The 25,150-nt window shown below is 41.9% G+C and overlaps 2 protein-coding genes across 2 annotated transcripts in view; both read left to right on the plus strand.

Annotated features, from left to right (window-relative positions):
* Window positions 1–1,690: 1,690 nt before the first annotated feature.
* Window positions 1,691–3,346, plus strand: LOC116220475. Its single transcript, XM_031567182.1, has 2 exons — window positions 1,691–2,268; window positions 2,609–3,346. Exons 1-2 carry the CDS (start codon window positions 2,209–2,211, stop codon window positions 3,344–3,346), a joined length of 798 nt encoding a protein of 265 aa, XP_031423042.1. The 5' UTR covers window positions 1,691–2,208.
* Window positions 3,347–5,264: 1,918 nt separating this feature from the next.
* The window catches only part of LOC105897818 (testis-expressed protein 264 homolog), a 40,993-nt gene continuing 21,107 nt past the window's right edge, over window positions 5,265–25,150 (plus strand). The window contains exons 1-2 of the mRNA XM_012824799.2: window positions 5,265–6,638; window positions 15,658–15,879. Coding sequence (XP_012680253.2) covers window positions 6,381–6,638; window positions 15,658–15,879 — 480 coding nt within the window. The 5' untranslated portion in view covers window positions 5,265–6,380. The remainder of the gene's footprint in view (window positions 6,639–15,657; window positions 15,880–25,150) is intronic.

Here is a 25,150-nt window from a genome sequence, read left to right on the forward strand (position 1 = left end):
AAATAAGATAAAGGCGTACTACTTTAAACTATACAGGCAGAATATAAGCCTAAAAAGATTAGGATATGAATCAACCTCATATCTATATTTTACCGTTTTCCCCAGTCATTTTCACACTTGTCTTAATACCATGTCCACTTTTTCAAAACTCTTCACACAGTGGGCTTTACAGACACACACCTCACAGCACATCAGTTAACCTGTGCTGCAGAATGCACTACAAACACCAAAATGCTTCATACTTAACTACTTTAGCACTCAATGTACAATGAACTAAAAAACACAAACAACTTGAAGCATTGAAAAAATGCATATATTATGTGTTGCTGTAGCCTCTATTTTTGCGCAGCTTAGTGTTGCATTGCAAAAGAAAAGAAAAACAAATGACACCTCGTACATATTGTAATACAGTAAATATGAAATTCAGCTATATGCCTCAAGACAACTCCATTCTAAATTTTCTGTGCAGACACCTTTTTCCCCAGTACAGTAAGTGAAACAACAACACATGAGACTACCACTAGAAGTGTCCTGCAACCCTAATGCTGATCTGTGGTGAATTTTTTATGAACTTCACACTTAGAGTACTGCAACATTCTCTCTTGCCTGCAATCTTTAGAAGAAATCTTTAGCACATCTTATCCACCCCTAAAATCCCCCCATATTCCCCAAATATTTCAAGGCAAGTTGTTGTCATAACACCAAGAACAAACTTTTTTGATCTTGGTTTGCTTGTCGCAATATTGTATATACCAGTTTTGAGTGTGGCAAATGTACCATGTGTGATCAGTGGTAGTGATTTGTGTTGTTGAACAGCAAGTAGATTACCTGGGTTCAATTCCTGGGCAAAGCAAGATGCTATTGTAAGTCACCTTGGATAAATGTGCTTGTTCACAAGTTCTACATTTACATGTAAATGCCCATGTCTGACGCACCAGCCGACCAATGAAACAGATGCAGGGCGCTGAATAAAACCCACAATAATACTACAGGTACCTTCATATCGCTTTAATTGTCTGTTCATTCACTTGAAACTCTAGACTCTCTTTTGCGCGATTCAAACATTTTCCATTTCCAAAACTTTGAAAATGTCTTCTCGTCCATCTACTTTGGTAAGTTCGAACTAAATTATTCACCATATCTTTGGCTAACATTTGAACTATTTAAAGACTGAAACGTAAACTTGATTGCACTACACGCCACCACATAGGCTATTTTACTCAAACTAGTGTACTGAATTGATTACAACTGGGTAAGCTAACCTTTTTAGGCCTAAGCCATATGTGTAGCTATGATTCAGTTAATTTAACCGCTAAATGCGTACATTGACCACCACCTAATTTAGCCTAGAATTGTCTTTAGGACCTACGTTCTTTGCGGCACCTAGGCCTATAGGTCATACCCTATAGGCTACGTTCATGTAACACGCACCATTATTCAAATTGACACTGGTAAACTGCGATTTTCATGTTAAGGCCAGAAATCAAAATCTTTGCGGATTCTTTCACATTTTCTGCGGTTATTCAGACTCAAAATATACCGTTCTGTTGTTATAATGACCGCAGATGTTTTACAACAGTTTTATGTTCGACTAAATGTTGACAGACTTTGTAAAAAAAAAGTATTGATCCACACTCTTAAAGATCGCCTGAAAACTCCCTGTCTATTGATGTAATTTTGGTCTGAATGTCGGTATTTTTGGCTAACGTTTTAATATTTCCTACAGCTAAGTGAATGTTACTTATCAGTTTCAGGGTTGACAAACTTCCTTCAATTGCTATCACAGACCTGCACTGGTAGCAATGGGCTCTGTTTACAGATTAAATATTTCGCAAGAATAGACACGTAATATCAGTTGACATGTTTATTTAAAATTGGCCTCATACCAAAGCATTCTATTTGAATTTCCACGGGTCTTCGTCAGAATTCTGTGGTGGCTAATTACGTTTCTGCTGTAATGGCCCTAGCCTAGGCTACGACAGATCGTCTTCACAATCTTATCAAATTGGTGTTGTTATGCATGCTGTCATCTTGTTGCCTAAATGATTCTAACCTTTCCAATATTTGTGTCTGTTTTTATCTTCCCTGTCTACTTCAGATGCACACACCCACCAAGAAATCCAAATCCTCTCTGTGTTGGTTGGAAGCAGTACATCAGTGGACATCATACCAACTCTACACTTCATTCACCAACAACCAAGCACCAGAATGGAAAACAAAACCATAACCATAGCTGAAATATTAGCTAAACCAAGAAATCGTCAACAGGTAAATGTTTACTCCAATTTTCCAATACAATTTCATACACCACACAACTATATAAATTACACATTCATACATTGTCATTTTACACACAGTATTATTTTATTTACAAAATCAAACCTTTAATTCTATAGTCCTTTACAACACATTTTCATAATTCAACCCCACATAGCCACTGTGTGAACATATCTAATCATTGCACATTTCAGCTACACACACATTTACATTTCTTTCATTACCTTTTGAAACAACACACAATAATATATTGCAGTTACCTACCATCTACCATAGCCTACATCTGTTCTCACAGTTTCTAAAATGATGCTCCCCTCTTGTTGTTCATCAGGTAAACATCAAAGTGAAAATTCAAGACATCCGAGAAAACACCACCCGTTGGCTTCAACACGAATGCCGAGAAATACAGATGTCGACCTACTCCGTCGCCGACAGCACTGCCAGTATCCTGCTAACTACATGGAACAACATGGACCTCACTATAAACAGCTGGTACACCCTCTCACCTGTCACTGTTAAGGACTACAACAACACCATCACTGTCAGCACATCACCATCCACCGCAGCAGAGACCATCAATCGACCCCCCAGACATGGTGTAGCTGCACCAGTAACAGACAATTCAGAAGAAGTCACTGGACTCATCATTGGAGCCATGACTACATCAACAATCACCTGTCCCAAAAGGCACCCTCTTCCCAACTGTCCTCCTGGTGCACCTTTCCACATGTGCCCTACATGTAACCAACATTTCATTACAGCTAAGCTCCGCCACCAATGGAATGTTACCCTCACATTGGAGATAAATGACACCACTATAAGAGAATTTAAGATGGATCATACAGTCGTCCTAAACACCGCACCAAAGCACATCTACCTGGACACAGACCCAATCACAGTCACTGCACATTTCCTGTCCATTGGTTTAGTAACTGTGCGTGTCAAAGATGATGCTGTTTCTGCACTACACCCCTGCACAGCTTCTGCATCTGTCCAACAAGATACAGACATCGCTGATGAGACCCTCTTGACTTTTTTGGACGAAACGCTTTCTACCAGTGACGTCTAAATCAACACAACACATAGTTCTGACAACTTATTGCATTACACTCACCAAAACATACATCTTCACATACAACACTTGTCATAAACATACCCTTAACATTTCATAATCCTATTGTTTCACAGTTGTTATCTTAATAATCTTCATAATTGTTATACTTGTAAATGTTTTTATTTGATTTTCAATTGCACAGTAAATCAGTAAATCAGATGATGTAAATATTTTGCCTTCTTACTATTGTCAAACACATTAATTTTACTCTCACTTTAAATGTGTTTTCAATGTAAAACTTAAAATGTGTAAAAACACTTATTGTTCAACATACATTCTTTTACTTATCTTCATTGTACTTATACATTTGTCTTTAACTTGTATTTTTTCATTTGTAGTAAATTCTTTGCTTATTGTAAAAAATTACAAAAGGTTACAATAACAAATAGTCAACCACCCAGCATTCACATACATTTCCAACACAACATTGACATGGACATATCACCACATGTAACTACACTGACTCCAATTGATTTAAAATTCAGTACGTATGTTTATGTAAGACACATATGTAATTATTCTACTTTGACACCACAATAGCTATGAAAATAAGACTGAATGCAATTATGAAGCAACTTTGTACATATACAATTTTTCTTGATGTTTGTTTATAATTGGAATATCATAGTATGCAAAACAATTTGTTCCAATCAAGTAGGTTTACTTTTATTGGACAAGAAGCCTTCCATGAGTGGTGACATTTGACAACCTCAGACAGTCTGCCACTGGGCCAAATGAAAAGGCTCTTGTCTTTATTTGCAATGCACCTAGACCATAAGAGGCAAGCTGGGGCCTCTTGTACTGTTAGAAAGGCCAGTTACATTAAACATTATTGCTGTCATATACCATATTCCTTTGATTAAACGCTGCAGTGTTTATTACACAATGCTCATTTGTGGTGCACATTTATTCAAGGGTAATGTTCATTCAAGGGCAACGTTTAATTGGTAAAAGAGATTCAGTGAATTGTAGCTGCAGTGCAGCCATAGACAAACACAGAATAGACAAGGAGGTCAAACAAAAGCCCAGTGTAAAATGTATGCCGCGCGTCTCTCTACTGTGTGTACAAATCTGACGCAGCATACTGTTAGATTTCGGTTTCTTTGTCATAACTTCACATAATTTCACATTGTACAAATTGTGTGAACAACCCCCAAAAAGTTAGTTTGCATAGCACCAGGCCACAGCCATCAAGCAACTCCTGGCCTTTTGTCTATGTTGATGAGCCATCAGACATGGTTCCTGGCTTTTGTGTGTCTTGAAGCCGGAAACGTTAGGTGGCCTTTGTCTTCACCCATGACGAGATGGCTCAAGCCAAAAGGTTATTAGCATTTATATGGCCATACCTGGTATGACCATATAGGGCCTTTGGTCAAGTGTCATGTCAATTTTGTAATGATTGGAATGTTAAGGAGGAACCCGCCATTGCTGCCTGCAGCTATATTTATAGTTGCATTTTTGGGTCACTTTGTCTCATTGATAGCCCATGACTTAAATATACAGCAGTAATAATGGGAACATGTCTTCAGCAACAACTACATCTATATTTTTCATACATGTACATTTCAATGCAAATGCTGTACTGCACTACTTGTGTAAAGTTGTGTAGTATCGTTGGTAACCAGGCTGCAAACAAACAAAACAAAGCAGAGAACTGAATCTGCCTTATTTCCAGTGTACAATTTAATTTGTTTGTCAAAATACAACATCTTTCCATCTACAATGATCTAAATTTTCTCCGGTTTTGAACTTTTTGCTGGTGGTGAACATTGACTGAGACAGGTATCCAGGAATTTCGGAAGAAGTGGTCACTGAATGCATTTTGTATCTAAGCAATGGGAAAGTATCCACAGTTGTGTTCACATAGTCTACTGGTATGCTGATATGAAAAGGTGTACATGGTATTGAGACAAGTGTGAAAATGATTGGAAAAACTGTAAACCCAATGTAAAACATTCACGTTGTGCAGCCCATATTATTCTGAAGCATGCAGAATCTGAGCTAGCCAGCTGTAGCTATCCTAGTTGACTAATTAGCTACTGGGAACATAATGAAAGACTACCGTATACAATTTATTTCTATAGCCCATTCAAAAAACAATAGGAGTTGTACCAAAGTGCTTTCTAGTTGTGGTAAATAGATTGACAATAAGAATAAACATGAATTAAAGGAAATAAATGTTAAAACATACAAACAAATAACAGGAATAGAAGTAGAAAGAATAGAAGACAAAATAACACAAAATACATTCTCGAACACACTAAAGAAATACTGAAACACACTAATTAAATACTAAAACATGATACATGAGTACAATTAATAATGAAAAGACACATACAATGAACAAGATAAGCAAGTAAAAAGTTAATCAGATGATCTTACTGTTGTCATTATGTTAACCGGTACAATATTTATGAATTATGGTATTAAAAAAATGTCAGGTCTTGGGTCTGTACATTATGTTGGTTGTGTGTACGATCAGTGAGATTAAAATTATTACCAATTAATAAGAGTACTGGGAATCAGTACATTTATCATATTTGCCATTGCTCTTATTATGGAAAAGTAAGCACCCGGAAGTGAAAATCACTGAACTCAAGAACGCTCCTTACAGCTGGAAGAAAAGTATTGTTTGAATGCACTTAGTTGGACCGCAGCGACTCGGTCTATCAAAGAGAGCAAATGTTTCTACCAGACCACAGAAAAATACATCGCTGATGGTTTTGCACCCTCCTCCAAGTCCAAGTCATCACGTTTTTATACGATACTTATAGGTTATTTAGTCAGTCATGTGGCTAAAAACCACTAGCTTGCCAGCAACTCTGCGAGCACCTAGCAGTTAGCAGATAGGTATTTTAATTAGCTATCGTTAACTGACATCTGACGTTAACGTTGGCTAATTCGTCTGGTTTTACTGAGATTGAGGTTAGTAGAGCAAGCCGCGGTTGTTCCTTAATGTTATCCCCAGAGTTAGTTGCCACTGTTAGACATGTCTGGTTGGCAGATCCTTGGAGTTGTCACTGTGTTAGTATTAAGTGTGCTGTTGATGGTCGTTGGGTACGTAGTGTACTCGGGCCTCTTCTCCAAAATTATCATCCTGACTGGGTCGCCTCCAATGAGAAATATCACATTTGCCTACAAGTTTAGGCAAGGACCATACAAAGACTGTGGAGTGCTCTTTACAGAGAGTAGTAAACTTGGTCCGAAGCTCTCCACCATTGGGGTTTTCTACGATGATCCAAAAAAGGTGAGGGTCAGTCAGGATGAATGGGAATGTCCTCGGTGCTTGAATTATAAGAACTGATTCATTGCCAAAACATAATCATATAGCTGTGGCATAAATACAAATTGTACGTTCAACTATAAAATGCTGTCATAATTCCCATGCTTAGACAACGTATTTGTTGAAAGTCCATGTATCTTGAGTTGTTGTTGTTGTTGTTATTATTTTTATACAATATTAGGTGTGAACACAGGAATTTAAATTAGGTGATTCCAGGCCAGATCTAGCACTATTTGACTCGTTCAAAACTTTTCTCATACCTGCTGTACCTCAGTTACCTCAGAAGGAATAGGCTATAATTGCCAGTCAGAGTGAAACAGAGCAGAAGTAGATGGGGAGGTATTGGACAAACAGCAGCACAGGAAGCTGTATTGACTGTTTACCGGCACAACACAAACCATGGACAGCTGTCCTCGGTTGAGCACAATGTGAGTCAAATCATGTCTGGTAGGCTGAGGTTCAGCTTCGACTGTTAAAGACATAACATTGAATGTGTGACAACTCATAATGCCTTTAGTCAAGACCAAAAGCATTAAATCCAGTTCTCTTACATCCCAATGTACATGTAGGCTAGTTGTCCTCCATGATTAATGGCATATAACAGGGTGTAGATGGAGTTCACAATGTGTTTAATTTCTTCTGTAGTACATACCACGCTGTTAATATCATATTTAAGATTTATCCATTAATGACATCTTTATACACTTTTTCACTGACCAATTCCTGTATTCAAGTCCAGGTGTTGTGTATTCAGTATAATTCCTTTTGCAAATAGTGTCTTTTTGACAGCTAAACATCATAGCGACAAGTTGAAATGGCTGTGGTGAAAATTTGGTTGATTCAGGGTAATCTATCCAGTAGTGCCTGGATGCAGGAGGGCCTCCAGCAGAGCTCTAGAGTAAGGCAATAGATTAGAGATCACTGATGTAAAGGATCTAGTCCTTTGTTTTGGGAGAATGTGTGCTGGTGTGGTCGTACTAAGTTGTATATGTGATGTATATGGGAGGAAAAGAGGTTGAGGCTATTTTTTTATCGTTCTTACGGTTGTGGGTTACTGCGGATTACTGTTCCTTTTAGCTGAAGCCATTTATCAGGTTTGAGTCCTCAGATCAATATTGACTTCTTTTCAGAAACAGGGTAAGAACATTTCTTTGATCCAGTAATTAATCTGTTAACTTGATGCCTAATACATTTTTTCCACAGTTAAAACTTGTGAAAGCTGGATTGGGCAGTTCTGTTTTCTACCACTAAGTGGCAGTGTTGATGTGTGTATCATTGTGTGGATGATATGTTGTGATGTGAGGGGACTATGTTGCACATTTTCCTCTTATCAGAGGTGAAAAATATAATTACATTTCACATGTTTTTGCAAAGTGTTCCTTGTTATCATGATGGATGTCATCCCTGCTGTTGTTTCAATTAGAGCTTTATTTCTTGGTATTCATGTGGTGTTCTCCCTGGCAATTTCTGTAGGATCCAAGCAAAAATCATTGAGCTTATGCCCTAAGCCATTTCATAGAGGTTCAATATCTACACACAACAATATTGTAAAATATTGAAATTGTTCTTTCTAGTCTGTAGTTCAGTGTGACAGTTGCACTAACCAAGGACCCCGCCCACAAAGAAGAGAGGGAAATCAAGCCAGAAACATTTAAATCTACTGCTTAGTGCCAAATCAGGAGTTTAGGCTACCTTGTTTGTAGGATAACATGGCTTTAAAGGGAAACTTCTGGATTTTTTAACCTTTCAACCCTCAATTTTGAAGTCTTTCTGGGTCCAAACCTTTACTAAGGACAATTAACAATCAAAATCAATCCAGTATTGAATTACAACGCTATAACCAGCAACTGCAAAGCAGCTATACAATGTAATCCCATGGGGCAAACATCTGCGTCAAAGTACACTGCTTGTTTTCACCACTGACAGGCTCATAATGTTACTATAAGTGTTTGACAACATGGAAAGGATCCCTACAGAGATATACCTGTGTCTGTTTACCTCAATGACTGTAAAGAAATGACTGTTTCTACAGTTCCTCTAGTTTATGCTTCTGTTCCTGTAGAAAATGACTGTAGAGGCAGACACAGGTAGGGATCCTCTCCATGTTGTCAGACGCTTCCAGTTACATTATGAGCCTGTCATTTGCTGAAAAAAAAACCCGGCTTACTTTGACGTGGATGCATGACCCATGCATTGTACAGCCGTTTTGTGGTTGCCGGTTATAGCGTTCTTACATAGTACTGGACGAATTTTAACCGTTTTTGTCCCCAGTAAAAAAAAGTTGGACCCAAAAAGAAAGGAAAATAGGGCCCAGGTTTCCCTTTTAAGGTGTTTTCCCTTGTTCCGCTTCTGTCTTGGCTTGTCTCCTAGTATCTGGCTGCACTCTGTTGGGGGCCACACTAGTCAGCCTTGGAGTGTTAGCTCAGCTGTACTCTTCTAAGGCACTGGATTCAACTCACACTTGAGGGCAAAGTTCAGAGGTCACCCATAATAAACAATTTGCTGCTTGGGAAACCTGTCCTGGGGCATTGAATGAATGTTGCTATTTCCTCCTCTCTCTCAACCACAATTATACAGTGCTGAACCACTCAAAGCCATAGGCTGAAAACATAGGTTGTGTTTAAGAGGCTGTATTTTGGATTGATGAGGGTAATCAATAACATTCACACCATTGACATGAAATAATGAATGTTCTAATTGATTGCTGTAAGATCACATTATCATTATCAGATCAGGCAAAGTTTTTTTTGACTGTTGATATTGGTAGAGAGTTGGTACTGATTTTGTAAATGAACAATATGTTAGTTAACGGACGTGAAACCATGACTGCTGTTGTTACCTAGCCTTCTAAATGTCTATTGGGTGCATCTTGGATAAACCGTTCCCCGTCTACGGTTGAGTTTATATTCTGTATGTGTTTTAATGAAGTCCCTCACTAAATTATATACGCCACAGTAGGGCTGGGCGGTATGACGGTATATACCGTGCAATGGTAGAAATGTGTCTACCGGGAGAGATTTGGCCATACCGTTTCAACCGCGGTATACTCTTATTTTGAAATCCAATCGATTTATTTTTAGATAATGACCTCCGAACTATACTTCATCCCTCTTATTATACAGTAACTTGCCAAAACAATAGACATTCCTCCAAAAATACCTCTTTAACGATTTTGTAGCCGTTTTGTGATTTCTGCTGAGAAATAAAATAGAACTCTAAAGTTTCAGGTGTTGCGTAGCAACCCATTACTTCCCGTTACGTTAAATGACCGGACTACTTGCGGAATGATATGAAAGATGGTCAGCGGTCATTACATTTTCGCAGCAGTGAAAATAAAGAAATTACAGACCTGCGAACGTTGGGGTGGCCCATTCAAATAAACGGAACTTTTTTGAACATTCTGAAGAGCCGTATAATACGATACCCAGTACAATTTTAAAGCACATGACCTGCAAGGACTGCCATGCCTACTTGTTGAGTAATCCTCGACTGTTGGGCAAGATTCAATATACTGAAAAATATGGACTGAAAAGTGTCTAGTGTTGTTATCAGTATTTCAAAGTGAATGAGCTGTGAGAGCACAAGAACAGTGAGCGTCTAGCAGCGATTATCATATACATGTATGTATGTATGTCAACTAAACGGCGATTACGGCCAAACCAACGAGATTCTAAGTAATATGGAGACAAAACTTTTTTTGGTACTCCACGTAGATCATAAACCCTTGAATATAAAAACGACTCAGTGAAATCGGTTGAGAAATATAAACGCTATCTATAGTGCTTTTTATCCAGAAAAACTGCAGCTCCATCATTTACTTGCGTCTGTTTACAGACCAGTCATCACCTCGTCATCACGTTAGCACGTCGCAGCAACGGGATGAGGCCCTCAATGGAGCATCTATGTATATGTCTGTGTAATGGCCAACTTCTTAATTTTTTTTATTTTAATATGTGGCCATATAAAGAAAATATCTCATCATTATTGCGTTAACATATGGACACACATTGAAAAGAAAGTTTTAACACTTGAGTTATCTTCTGAAAGTAAATTAAAGAACCACTGAAACATAAGCACTGGACTAATTGCCACAGAAAGATTTTTCCTTTTTCTTTTTTTTTTTTACATACACTTTGCTTTTATTTTAATATTTAAAGATTCAATGGATACTGGCCACTATTGCTTAGGCCAATAGCCTATTGAGGCAGTATTGTTTCTGCACCTTAGTGTTCTTAAGGGTCAATAAATACATTTCTGTGGACACATTTCGCCACCGCTGAAGTGTCCTCTTTTTCAAAAACCTAAATCTGGTCACCCTACGTATAATAAACCGTGATATATACCGTAACCGTGATATAAAATTACAAATACCGTGATACAAGATTTTGGTCATATCGCCCACCCCTACGCCACAGTGAAAAGGGATGCTAAGATTCAGATTCATATTCAGATCCAGATTTTCCTTATTTCCCGTCACTGAAAAGAAAGAAATGGACAGGAGAGATGTGGCGCTGTGTATTGGGAAGAGATCCTGACTGACTAGACCACGAGGCTCTGATATTTGATGTGATTTGGTTTGATTGGTGCCCACTCACTTATCCAACACTTGAAAAAGATGGTGGTTGTCTGTTCCTCAGCGCACTTTGCTCTTTGGTGTTGATCTCAGACCCCAGGCACTGTGGTGTGACCAGCAGGACAAGCCTCCCTGCCTGTTTCATCCATTACGCAGATACTTGATCTTCTCTGAGTCACAGGGATCCTCCTGTGCCCTGTGGGGAAACAAGAATTCAATCCGACAAGAAAGGAGAAACAACTGTGCTGTTAGTGCGAAGTTAAAGGAAAGTTTCTCATCCTTCAGATGAGAATAGGAGTAAAATGAAGCTATTGACCCAGCAAGAAAGAGGCACCGATGTGAGAAATAAAGTGTGTTAAGAGCAATGTTTATGCTGTCAGTTGTGGGTGCTTTTCAGGATTTGTCGGCACTGATGGTCGTATTTAACTTCTCGCTTCAGATGGAATGCGTGAAAAATGTTTGTGATTGAATGTGGTGACCTCTGGGGCTGGCTGTTTTAATAGAAATATAAAGTGGTATATAATTGGAGCCTTGGTCCTCATCAAGTCTTTGATATGGGTAGGATCACAGGGTATGACCAGAACAGACTTTGGTTCATGCTGTCAGGAAATCATCTGTCCAGGCCAGGACCTACACAACAAGTCACTCACCAACACCCAGAGCTCTTAGGATTTTCCATAGTTTATGACGAGAGAAAAGACATCAACACGCTTGTCAGGCTCTGCAATTAAAGGTGTAGTCCAAGATTCTGGCGAAAGGTTGTTGATGTTTGAGGTCAACAGCCAATCAAATACACCCCACCCCTTCCATGCTCTTGCAGCAACGTGCTTATTGGCTGGAATTGTTTATAGCTCGGTTTGTGCCATAATGTTTGTTTTCATTTACAGAGCCAGGACTGTACTAACACCAGAGTTTTTTGAGTGCATGCACATAACGGACAGCTGGTGGACCGTGAGGAGCCATTATCTGAAATTGACTAAATGGATATTGAATTGGAGTCATAGACTGCACATTTAAGCCAAACACTACAGTAGGGTAATTGGGATTATGAACCCTTGAGACAAATCAGTTACATTGTCGCTCCCGAGGCAGTACAGTCTTCTGGAGATATGCCAGGAAAACCCACAAGGGCCCACGAAGGGTAGTGGAGCGTCTTCAAGCCGGGTTGAACAACCACATATGCTAATTGTTAACTAATAACTAATTGTTATTTGTGTGACCTTACATTCTACATCATTGCTTGTTTTACCCGTCTAATTGCCTTCACTATATAACATCATTCTATGGGAAGACACAGAGCATCATGCAGTAGTAGTTTGAACTTTAACCTGTCTGTCTACAGTTGTTCATCTTCAGTAGATCCATTTCCATGACTGTAGTCTCCAGAGCCTGTGTGTGTAGTCTTCGGCTCAGGTTGATTGTGGTCTCCTGTCATTTTCACAATTTGTGCCCATTTCTCCATGGCAACCAGCGGGAATGATGTGTGACTTGATCAACGTGTCTGGTATCTGTTGTCCAAAGCTGTCTTTGTCATTGGTAGCCCCCCTCCTTCATCTTTTCCCTCCTCTTATTCCCAGGCCTCCAATTAGTAGCTGGCTCAAGCCCCGCTTAGCATACAACCCTGGCCAAGTTCAGCCGCCCAACGCAAGTAACTGGCATAATGATCTCAGTTCATTAGGAGCCCACGGTGTCACTACCAGGCCCAAGGTCAGACGTTTTCACAGAGGCTGTTTTTCTCATCAGCTCAGGAGGGTTTGAATACAAGAACACCAGGCATGAGAAGATATCCCTTCAGCAACATCTCAGGCCACAGCATTCATGTATTGGGTTTCTGATATGTAATCGCCTTCTCTAGCAAAACAATGAGCTGCAGTGTGGCACAGGAGAAGGCCTGATAGGTGGTTTGATTGACTGTACAGTGACTTCTTTGAAATTGCAGATGAGGGATATGATTTTTCTCTTTGCAGGGTGGTAAAACCTGGCTTGGTATAGATCGTAGGTGCGATATTTTTCAAAAGTTTGATTGAGATCTTTTGTGAATCTCCTGGTGTGTGGACCAGATGGTGAAGGAATGTCTGCAAACTCTTCATTTCAGTCCCCACTCACTCCAGAAAATATTGTAATATTGTATTGTAAATATTGTGTAGTCTCTGTGTTTGGGGGGGGTGAAGCATACGGTTGAATATGAGTTGAATCCAGTTTGCAGCCAAAGTGGGCCATTGCATCAGTCATGAAGACTCTGCCTTGAGGAAAATAGATGAGCACAGGGCTGTCCACCTCCCACATCTAATCAGAGAATCAGATCCCAGGTAGTAAATCCAGGGAGGCCTCCTAATAGGGGTCTGATTCATTAGCCTACTCCGTAATAGCTCTAGATAGTAAGGTCTCAGAGCAGGTCAGAGACGCAGCTAAGAAAGGAAGCCGAGTGCAGGAGAGCAGGCTCCTCATTGGAAGAACTCTGGAGGCTTTGCCCAGAGCTACCTCGAAACTGTTCCCAGAAGGTCTTGTTGCAGCTGTGCTGTCGTGGCTTTTTGGTCCGCCGTGACCTACAGAGAGGCTCGCTACAGTCCCCTCCAGAGGGGAGTTCAGACCTCACAGAAGGAAGCAGCAGGAGACCAGCAGGAAATGACACGCATGGTGGGGTGCATGCAGATGTGCCCCCTGCTTCTGTTCTTCATTTTTGCCAGTCCATCAAGCGGCCTTCACTAACTCCAAATATCTCACAGTCAGGCAAGGACGGAAGGTCTCTGTGAACAGTGTGTGTGTGTGCGTGTGTGTGAGAGAATAAGTGAGTGAGTTAGCGAGAGAGTCAGAGAGAGAGAATGAATGAGCGAGTGAGTGAGAGAGTGAGGGTGAGGGAGAGGGAGGGAGGGAGGGAGTGAGTGAGTGAGTGAGTAAGTAAGAGAGAGAGAGAGAATGAGTGAGTGAGAGAGAGAGAGAGAAAGAGTGAGTGAGAGAGAAAGAGAGAGAGGTCATTGTTGGGGAAGTGGCCCAGACCCAGGGCTTCTTCTGTTTCATCTGATCCTGATGCAGTTGCATTTATAATGATCAGGCAGTGTGAGACACTGAGGCGTGTTGACACTGTTGATGAAACATCAAAAGTGCCTGGTGTCATGCCTGCCTTGCCTGGAATACGTGTGAATGTGCTCAGCGCTTGGACCAGCAGCAGTGTTGTATCTCAGTGTCAGTGTCAGTGCTCCAGAATGGTTTCCGTATTAGTGATGGGATACTCATCTTTGGGTTAAGTTATGTCCACTGACATTCTGAGTGGAGAAAAAGTAAGACAGAGCGTAGACTGGCAGGGTGACATGGCTTTAGGGCTACAGGCCTGGTTGGGTGACATGGGTTTAGGGATATGGGCCTGATGGAGGAGGAAATGGTGAAGTTCAGATTGTAATAATTTCTCCTCATGAACAGTTGTGTGTACCACGCTGAATCTCTTGTCCAAGGGAATCCCGTCTTTGTGTAAAGGGCAAAGCTTTCACTCTTCCACACTTTTCATGAAAATGAGCTAAAGAAATATGCTGAGGAAGACAACAGGGAATTCCCTGAGGCCTGAGAGAGATAGGAAGACAGAGAGAGAGAGAAAGAAAGAGAGAGAGAGAGGTAAAAAGAATAAATCTGCCCCTTTCTCATGGCTGTGTGAATAGCTAGATATGGCGAGGGTAAGGCCAGTCGTCTTACCACTCAGTGCTTCATTTATCACAATCGCTTCAGTGACTGGCTGATCTCCTCTTGCAAGGCACGAGGGACTCGCACTATGCTGACTGGGAGGGTTCTCAGATTTCCCATGAGTACATTTGGACTGTGATGTGCACTGTAGTCGCTCCAAGAAAAGCTATAGAAAGTGTGGATCTGCTGAGCCATAATAAATAGGGAATACCTGTCTGCCTCACTCCAGTAAAATGGAGTTATTTTTTGCCCTACTACCACTGATAATTTAAGAGCTATTTAAATGATAGAGTTTGATTATCAATCTAGACTGTGAAATTGTTCCCTGTTGTTTGTTATGGGCCTTAAGGTACCATCCTCCTCTTTCAGAACTCAGCGTTTTTTAGCCCTTAAACTTTGATTAGCCTACTGTTAGTGCTTACACAAGAGGTTGGTGTTTCCTTTTCTTCTCATTTGCACAGAGAAACAGTAAAGACATGGATTGGTGAAACCAGGCAACATTTGTCAGGTGCCAAATTGGCAGAAACACACTCATGTACACTGTGTGTATATAAATCCTAAAGTACATGTAAAACTGAAACATATGGTTCTTTCATTGTGTGTGTGTGTGTGTGTGTGTGTGTGTGTGTGTGTGTGTGTGTGTGTGTGTGTGTGTGTGTGTGTGTGTGTGTGTGTGTGTGTGTGTGTGTGTGTGTGTGTGTGTGTGTGTGTGTGTGTGTGTGTGTGTGTGTGTGGTAGGTGCCTGGGCCACTGTGTCGCTATGCGGTGGGCAGCATCTTGACTGAGGCGGGAAGCGCCCCCTGTGCGGAGACGCAGCTTCGCTACCAGGAGGCGGGCTTCCGTCTCTTCTCCTTCCCAGAGGTCACGCACGCTGTGTGTGCCAGCTTCCCTCACCGCACCCCCCTCTCAGTCTTCCTGGGGGTGCAGCGGGTCTACCCTCAGCTGGACACCTACATTAAGGTATGTTACCCTCGCTTTGCCAGGAGGTTTTGTGTTGTTCATGAGACTGTCTCGACCTTACCTGTGACCTCACTGGATCTTTGAAAGAACTCGAGATCATGTTTTCCTTTGCTGTGTGCAACAGCATTCACTCTCTCTATTGCATTCAGACAAGCATGGTAGGCAACAGATCAGCTAGACCATGTTCTCACATCTTACTCCGTCACCATATCGTCCATGTCATCAGACACGGGGGAATCTGAGTCAGGATCGCATTTAGTGTTTAGAAAGCTCAATATTCACCTTCTCACAAGCCATGTCGTTGAGATTAAGCAGTCACAGGAAGAATGCACTAACTGGTGTTTTGCATGAGGTAATAAATTAGCCTATGTACCTTATTTGTGGCTTGCACACATACTTACATGCATACATGAGAGTAGAAAGTGATGAAACGCATACGGCAGAGCTCCACAGTGAAGAAGAGACCAGAGAGAGAGAGAGAGAGAGAGAGAGAGAAGAGGCTAGAGGCTAGAAGAGACCAAGACCTGAAAGGTGGACTTGGAGTCGGATGGTTGGGGTGATCTTGGACAGGCCCGCCATCCAACTGCCCCTGGCGTATCGTGTCCCTCGAGATGATGCGTGGGTAGGCTGCTGACCAGGATACAGAATTAATTTTGTGGACCAACGGGTGCAAGTGGTCACATCACGGGGGGGAGAGTTGTTTGTTTGTGTGTGTGTGTACGTGTGGGAACACGTGTGCCTGTTGAATGTGTGTTGGCATATCCTTGTATGTGTGCACGCGCATCCATATGAGTGTGTGTGTGTGTGTGTTTCTGTAGGTTAACGTGTGTGTGTGTGTGTGTTTGTTTGTTTGTTTGTTTGTTTGCCGTCCCCTGGGGCTTGCTCTGCCATCTGCCCTGTTGCAGCTCCAGTGACCTGACACTCTTGGATCTGAAACACCTGTCCTCTCCCTGGGCTTCTCCAGGCTCCATCTGCCCATCAGTTTCTTACTCTTCTTACTGTCTTCTTTTTAAATCTCTCTCTCTCTCTCTCTCTCTCTCTCTCTCTCTCTCTTTCTCTCTCTGTGTTATCTATCTATCTATCTATCTTTCTTTCTTTACCCTTCTTTCTGTGTAAAAAATTGTTCCAAACTATCAGCTGCCTTTGAATATGTATGGCTGCGCGGCATATATTTGAGATGTAGTTATCGATTCAGAGGCTCTGTGGCCTGTAGTCTGACCTTTACCGAGACATTTAGCTCTGTGGGATTGATGCAGCCCAAGAAAACAAATGAACAAACAAACAGTGAGAATAACAGGCACCCCCTACAGACATGTCAAATTGTAGAGGTGAGTTGATGCAAGACTGAGTGCTTGTGCTCTTGTTTTGATGTTTGATGTTGTCTGGAAGCATTTCTGTAATTAATGTTTCACATACAGTGATTTTTTTTTTTTGGTCTTCAACTTTGCCCCCTGGATTGCTGGGGTGGAACAATTAAATTGGCACAGTCAGCTTTGGCTTCTGTGGAGAAAAGCGCCTGGGATCTCGCTGATCTCAGACAGTCTTTCCTGAGGAATGCCAATGTCACTGACTGCCTGATGGGCACTGAGGCTTTCTGTAGTGGGCTAGCAGTGTGCCTTACTCTCTGAGTTACTTTGTTGTGAGTGAATCTGCATGGTTTTGAGTGCTGTCTGACTGAGTGACTGTGGAACAGTGAGACTGTACGCCACCCTGAGTGACTGGAATAGTGAGACTGTATGCCACCCTGAGTGACTGGAATAGTGAGACTGGATGCCACCCTGAGTGACTGGAATAGTGAGACTCTATGCCACCCTGAGTGACTGGAATAGTGAGACTGTATGCCACCCTGAGTGACTGGAATAGTGAGACTCTATGCCACCCTGAGTGACTGGAATAGTGAGACTCTATGCCACCCTGAGTGACTGGAATAGTGAGACTCTATGCCACCCTGAGTGACTGGAATAGTGAGACTATGCCACCCTGAGTGACTGGAATAGTGAGACTCTATGCCACCCTGAGTGACTGGAATAGTAAGGTGGGTGACACCCTGGTGAAGGTGAAGGACGGAGCATTGCCACCCGTTCAGCAAGTGCTCAAAGCCATCAGCTACCAACCTGCCATGCTGTTCGACATGTGGCTTGACCACAGCCATTGCACATGAGCTAAGCGTCAAATCATTTGTGTAGTTAGTGATGTAGTGAGAGAGATAGTGAGAGAGGGATTAAACCCTACTCTTGTCTTAATGATGTTGTGTCCACCAGGAAAACAAAAACTCAACAAGCTAAAATCCATGGTTAAAGATGCTAATATTCTTTATGACTCTGGTTGTGCGCTTGTCTTGCAGCACACTGAGCCTTTAACTTTATTCCTGTTGTCACGCCCCTTAAAGTTACTTAGGGTTGTGAGTTAGCGAGAGTGGTAATGAACGTAGAGAGTGAGTTACCGAGTCAGTGTTTGACTGAGCAAAGAGGTCAGAAAGGTAGCGACTGAGTTTGCCAGGTAAGTGTGTGGATTAAGTGGTATATTATTTAGTAAGTGATGAAGAGAGATCGTCCTGCTAAGCAAGTCAGGTTGTTGAGTTGGCTACCAGTCCCACTGGAGAGGCCACTAATGTAGAAGCCATGACAGCTGTGCCAAGTCAGCACCCATAGGGAAAAGAGGCACAGCTGGCAGTCCTCGTGGCTCATTCACATTGGTGGCGGCGCAGACCAAGCAGGAGGAGGCGGAAAGGTCACACAAAGGTCACATGGAGGTGGCGCGAAAGGTTTTTGGGAGAAGGTCGGCATGGAGGAGCTCTTGCTAGATCTGGACCAGAGGGACGGCATCATGCCCAGTATGTCAGGGTGGGACACACACACAGACACACACACACACACACACGTGCAATAATTCACAAATCACATTGGCATGCCCACAGAACATGAGCCCATACACAGCACACCACTGTGGAAGTGGTTGGATTTCCCTCAACAAAGTTTCCATGTGTCTTGCCAGTGGACATGAAATGGTATAGCCAAGTATCTGTACATATACACATTGAAATACAACCGTCACAGTACGGGAAGAAGAAGTTGTTGTTGTTGTTGTTGTTGTTGTTGTTGTTGTTGTTGTTAGGGGTGGGGCGCCCTCTTCTGCTTTTGGGGGTGTGGATTTCTCTGCTGCTTCTTGTTTGTCTCATTGCTGCCTCAGGAGCTACTCATGTTAGTGGATGCAGCCATGTGAATCTGAGCAAACACATAGGCCCAATGTTTTCTTTGAATTATTTGGTATACAGCCTCGCAAACACAACATTTTCCTTGAAATGATTTGGTATACAGCCTCGCTAACACAGAACATTTTCTTTGAATGATTCGGTCCTTTGCTTATCTTGGATTATTAGGAATTAAGGAATTATCACCACCTCTAATTCCTTAAGTAAGATAAATTACATGACAATGGTCAGCAGTGATGCTACTATTAAAAATGTATTTCTGGTCCCTTTTGCTGTTATTGTACTACGTGTATCCTGATATCTGCTATTTGTACATCACTACCTTTTAGCAGAGATACTGCGTGTGAATGCCTGATACTTTATTAGTACACGATATCCTTTCCTCCTCAGGCAGAAATGCAGTGTCGGCAGGAACACACACGCACCTGAAATTGCCCTGGAGTCAATGAAGGAAATGAGGATTTATTTGTTTTGTAAAGCAGTGGCTTGAACCACTTGACTCGTGTTCTCTTTAAATTTGAATCACTTAAGGAAAGAAATGGAACTGTGGGGGCCGTGAAACTGCGAACCTGCACGCTCTTCATTCCCGTCCCGTTCTTCTTGTTTCTGTGTGTGGCTCTCGCTCTGCTTTCCTGGAAAGCTTGAAGCTCAGCCCCATAGCCATGTTCCCTCAGGTGGATGGCATCAGCTCTTTTGAGCCATTCGTCTTCCCAACCGTGTGCGTGATTTAGTGTGAGGCAGGGTTCTAGTGCTGTGCTTCGAGCTGCTGGTGTGTGTTGGAGCAGAACAGATCATGGAGACCAAGAGGGGTGTGTGTGTGAGCCTGTGTGTGTGAGCCTGTGTTTGTGAGCCTGTGTGTGTGAGCCTGTGTTTGTGAGCCTGTGTGTGCGCTTGCATGTACATTTGTATGCTAAGATGGATGCTGTGTGTGTGTTCAGGCCTTGGGGTTTTGGCTGACATCGCTCGGCTCTTCTGTACTCAAACATGACTCTTCTTCCTGCTGCCACAGGAAACCCATGGGATTCTGGGACATTTGCAAGGGGTAAATGTCACATTTCAATGCCATTGATCAGAGCCCTGGTGTTAATGTCACACAGAGCCGAGAGGTGGTTGACTGAGTGAGGAGGGGGAATATGCCACTGCTCAACAGTTTGAAATATCCAAACAAAAGTTTGGAATCGCATATATCAAATGTTTTCAATCACGTTGTGTTATTGTGTAATAATTTTGCAATAAGCAAAGTCAACCTTATAACCCTTTGGTCACCGGTATACAGCACAGCACGGCACTGTTCAGTCCCACAGGGATCTTGCAAGGGTTTGTTGTGAATGTTGTGGCCAAAAGTGACAGAATTTGCTACAGGAATTTTTTTTAAATTGCTGTGATTTTTGAGGTTTCTGTGAGTAATGCAGAAATTACTTCATTGAATTTGTAAGATTGTAAAATCCTGAAGGGACAGACTGTTTTTCATAGTGTGTGTTCTCATGCCATAGCTCAGGTTCAGTTGGTACTATTTTAGCATGGTTTATCATGGAGTATGATGTGTGTTATAAACTTTGAGAAAGATCTTTGCAGGTATTCTTACCTTCCATGTTAAGGTGGTTCTAGTGGCGCTGGACAGTGATGTCGCGCATGTTCAACAGTGAAACAATGGTAGAACAGCATCCTAGCACTTACGTCCCAGCATCCTACGGCGTCATAACAAAGGTATAGCCATGCTATAAACATGTCATAACCAGTATTGTCAAGAGAGCTGTCTCAAATTTGGGGTGTTTTCACTCTTGAGCTTTTTAGTCCGGTTAAATCAGACTCTGGTTCGTTTTCCCCCTTTGTGGGATTCGTTTGGGTAGGCGGACCAAAACAACCACACCGTGACCCTTGAGAAGAGGCGCTCTCAGTCTGGTCCCAGATGAATTCTGGAGCAGTTGTGGTGGGAACATTCTCCGGCCTTGATCCGGACCCAACTACCAGGTGTACTCTGCAAGTTTGAGCTAAACAGCTTCTGTAGCCAGGTGTGCTTTGCATTCAGAAATGTGGCAGAGCACGCCAACTGTAACAGCTTGCATAGTAGTGATGTTAGTAGCAGCGAGTAGCAGCTAGCAAGAGAATGAACCGAGGAAGTGTGAAGCAGTATTTTCAATACGCTTCCTCGAAGTGCATTTGGCATTCAGCTGGTATAGTTTTGCCTGGTATATTGCCCAGATAATTACCACGTTTAAGGGCAGATGCCAACTCTGCCGTTTCTCCATGTTAAATCGCACAGCAATTTTTCTCACAGAAATGTGCACTATTCCAACACAGTTTGTTGGAAGTGATGGATTTTGGATGGATTTGGTTTTTCTGATTTTGGTTTTCTTGGATTTTTCTCTGTGTGAAAAGAAACCGAACCAAGTGGAAAATGCTTCTTGAGAACATTTTGTATGACTGTATACTTTACCGTATACTGTATGCTTTGCCTTGCAGCATGGAGTTATTTGCCTCTGCCTCATCCATTAATTTTGTGTAAAGGGACTCCTTGACAGCCTTTATCACATACATAGATAGTGATAGAGGACTGCCAGGTGTGGTTGAGAAGGTGTAAATTAAACAAGGTTCAGACTTCAGAGGTGAAAATGAACTCAAAGTGTTTCTCATCTGGTGCTTACCCTCGCTCTCTCTCTCTCTCTCTCTCTCTCTCGCTCTCTCTGCCTCTCTCTCTCTCTCTCTCTCTCTGCCTCTCTCTCTCTTGTCCCTCTTGTCTTTCTGTGTCTATCTGCCCCTGCTCTGTACGTATTTACAGATAGTGTCATATACAGTGCCCTCCACAATTATTGGCACCCCTAGTGAATATGAGCAAAACAGGTTATAAAAAAATATGTCTTTGCTGTTTATCCTCTTGGTCTTTCACTCAAAATATTCACAAAAATCTTACCTTTTCATTGAAGTAAAATTATTTAAAAGTAAAATTATTGAAGTAAAATTATTTAATTTTTATTAAAAAACTGTTGACATTAAATAAATATTTTTCCCCAAAACCTGTGTGCCACAATTATTGGCACCCCTAGAAAAATCTTATAATTAAAATCTAACTGAAGTATATTTCCAGTCATGTTTTAAATTTTCAAGTTCACCTGTTTGATAAGGAACTCTTAAGAGGTCAACCATGACTTCCTGTTCCACTGGCGTACAAATATGAGGTGACGCAGGCCAAATTCCATTAGTCATTCATCACTATGGGAAAGACCCAAGAACACAGTGACGATGTGTGACGAAAAGTTGTTGAGCTGCACAAATCAAGAAATGGACACAAGAAAATCTCTAAACAGTTGAAAATACCCATTTCCACTATCATGGCAATAATTAAGAAGTTTAAAGCGACAGGAGATGTTAAGAATCAGCCTGAAAGAGGACCTATCTGTAAATTGACCCCATTTTTGTGAATATTCTGAGTGAAAGACCAAGAGGATAAACAGCAAAGACATATTTTTTCATAGCCTGTTTTGCTCATATTCACTAGGGGTGCCAATCATTGTGGAGGGCACTGTAGTCTATGCCTTTTCTATTGACCTCATGGTTATAAAGCTACATAAATGTTGTATTGTTTTTTGTTTAGTTTTGGAAATTACCTTGAAAATGACCTCCACATATTTTTCACCATCACACTCAGGGAGTTAGATAGATACAGAGAGAGAAAGAGTGAGTGAGAGAGAGAGAGATGGGAAAATAAAAGGATGATTTCTTTTCAGCTTTTCCACGCTTCTTGTCCAATTTCATTAAGCCCCGTTTGAGAGCAACCAGTGATCTTTGTCCTTGGGAGGCTGCACAGGGACAGCTGTTTCATCAGTAATAATGCTGATGAATACCTTTTGAAGTCTGGCTTTGACCCAATCCACCAGAGTCACTGCACTCTCAAATATTGGTCACCAGCAGTGCAGATAAATTAGCTGCTAAACGCTAACTACCAAGTGAAACTTGTGTCTTGTGTTCTTGACTAGGTTCTGGTATTTATTGTTACACTAGGTCTCTATTGCTCGTTGCTTGATTTTTCTCTCCCTTGTACGTCGCTTTGGATAAAAGCGCCTGCTAAATGACTAAATGTAAATGTTTTTCTGTAGTTAGTTATAACCTTCATAATTTCATGCTCATAGTTGTCTTTTACATACACTTTTTAAAACAAATTTTCAAAATCCCCAGTAATATTGTTTCAAGGAGCTACATCACATTTAGTAATATTATGGATATGGTCTTGGAAAAGTGATAAGACTCATTGTTTCAGTCGTGCTTCAAGAGCATCTGTATATCTGTCTAAGAACACAACTGAATATCACGTGCATTGTACATCAGTGAAGATTGTTAATATGGGGTGTGAGTGGTTGTCTTGATGGTGTGAGTGAGCCGTGCTCTTCAAACAATCCTTTGCGATCCAAACTCACAGTGACAGCACTCCTCCAGTCTTCAATGAATTGTCTCCTAATCTCTGAAATATCAAAGGATCTTATCTCCATGCAAACCCACCCAGACCGTGTTACCTTGGCAACAGGCAGAAACCTCCGGAATCTGTGATGTAATTATCCCAGCATAGTTTTGCATGTTTAAAAGTGTTCTCCCCGAGGCCCATGCGGTCAAGCCCTTGTAACCTGTCCGTATTGTCTGTGCCGTAGAGGGCCTATGAAAGCATGTAAGTTTGCCTGTGAAATGGCAGCCACGTTGAGCTGTGTGGAAGTCAACTGTAAGCCTTTTGACCAATTTAAGTGAATTAAGCACATTGCACTGCAGGTGCTTTTTCCTCTGTGCCTCACTGCTGGTGTGATGGTTGGAATCCTAGCAGGGCTGATCTCTTCAGTCCCCAGTCATGCACATCAAGGAATGTGGGGGTGTGTGATTGGGGTGAGACGGATGGGGAATCTCCCCTTTGTTGGGCTTTGATGAAACCAAGCTGTTAGTGGGACGCCTGTTACGTCTCGAGTGAAGCCGGGGCGAACCAGTGCGCCCCTCCAACATGTCAGGTTCCCTTGATGGTGCTCTTAACTAATACATGAAAAGTAGCAGCCAGCTTGTATGTATTGCATTAACACAGGAGTCGTGCAGAGCCTGAGGGCGGAGGGGAGTGTGAGTGTGGGTAATTGGGAGAGGCAAAGCCCAATGTGTCGTTCGCCTGTCGGCCAGTACTCCCAAGAAGAGCGATGGTTTGATGGTTTGTTTTTTGTGTTTCATGAAAGGAAAAAACATGCACAAGAAGGGCTAGGCTTTGAACACCGATTACATTCAAATAAGATTGAACAATTTGGATGGCAGTTTTTCACCCCTGGATACTTATATACTTATAAAGACTACAGTTTTCCTATGGCAACAACCATCTCTAAGGAGACCGGAGGCGGCTGTTTTGCTTGGACCCCTTCAAGAAACGCTAGCTGCCAATGTGCACAGGGGGTACTATATGCTAACTCCCAAAGGACAGCTGAAGTTCGTCAGTTCATTTCCATATCAAAAATGGAAATGCCTTTCATTAATCTCACAAACGAGGTCATCTCCTATGGGCTCAGCCAAAAATAGCACCAGTATGGCCTTTGTCCTTGGAGCCCCTCCCACACCTGTCACCGGCCAATCATCCCAAGCTCACCAGGACCGATCACAGCGCTCCACTGGCCAGCGGAATAGTAAAACCAAACTCTGTGATGAAAACCAGTTTCACAATCAACAAGCAAAAAACATGCATGAACATGAATGGCTCATAAGGGGAATCGCCAAAGCCTTTCTCCAGCATTATTAACAGCTAGCCAAGTGTGAAGTCGAGACTCTCCAGACGCTCGCCAGGGGATTTGAGAAGCTCCCTGAACCATGTTGGCTTAAAAGAATAAATAAATAAAAAACACAATTGGGCAGATATAAAGCCCTCCCCATTCTTCACCGTCCATCTTGGCTTTTGGCTTCCATGCAGGCCCCCTGACAAGTGCATTCACTGGGTAAATATTCTGACGTGGAGGAGGTTGGTGGCCATGAAATGGCTCCTGTAAAAAGATAGTACAGAGCTTTGTCAACCTGTCACTCTTGTAGAGCTTTAGCCTACTGCCTGTAGTCTAC

This window comes from Clupea harengus, chromosome 5 (assembly GCF_900700415.2).
Source record: "Clupea harengus chromosome 5, Ch_v2.0.2, whole genome shotgun sequence".
Taxonomy (NCBI): domain Eukaryota; kingdom Metazoa; phylum Chordata; class Actinopteri; order Clupeiformes; family Clupeidae; genus Clupea; species Clupea harengus.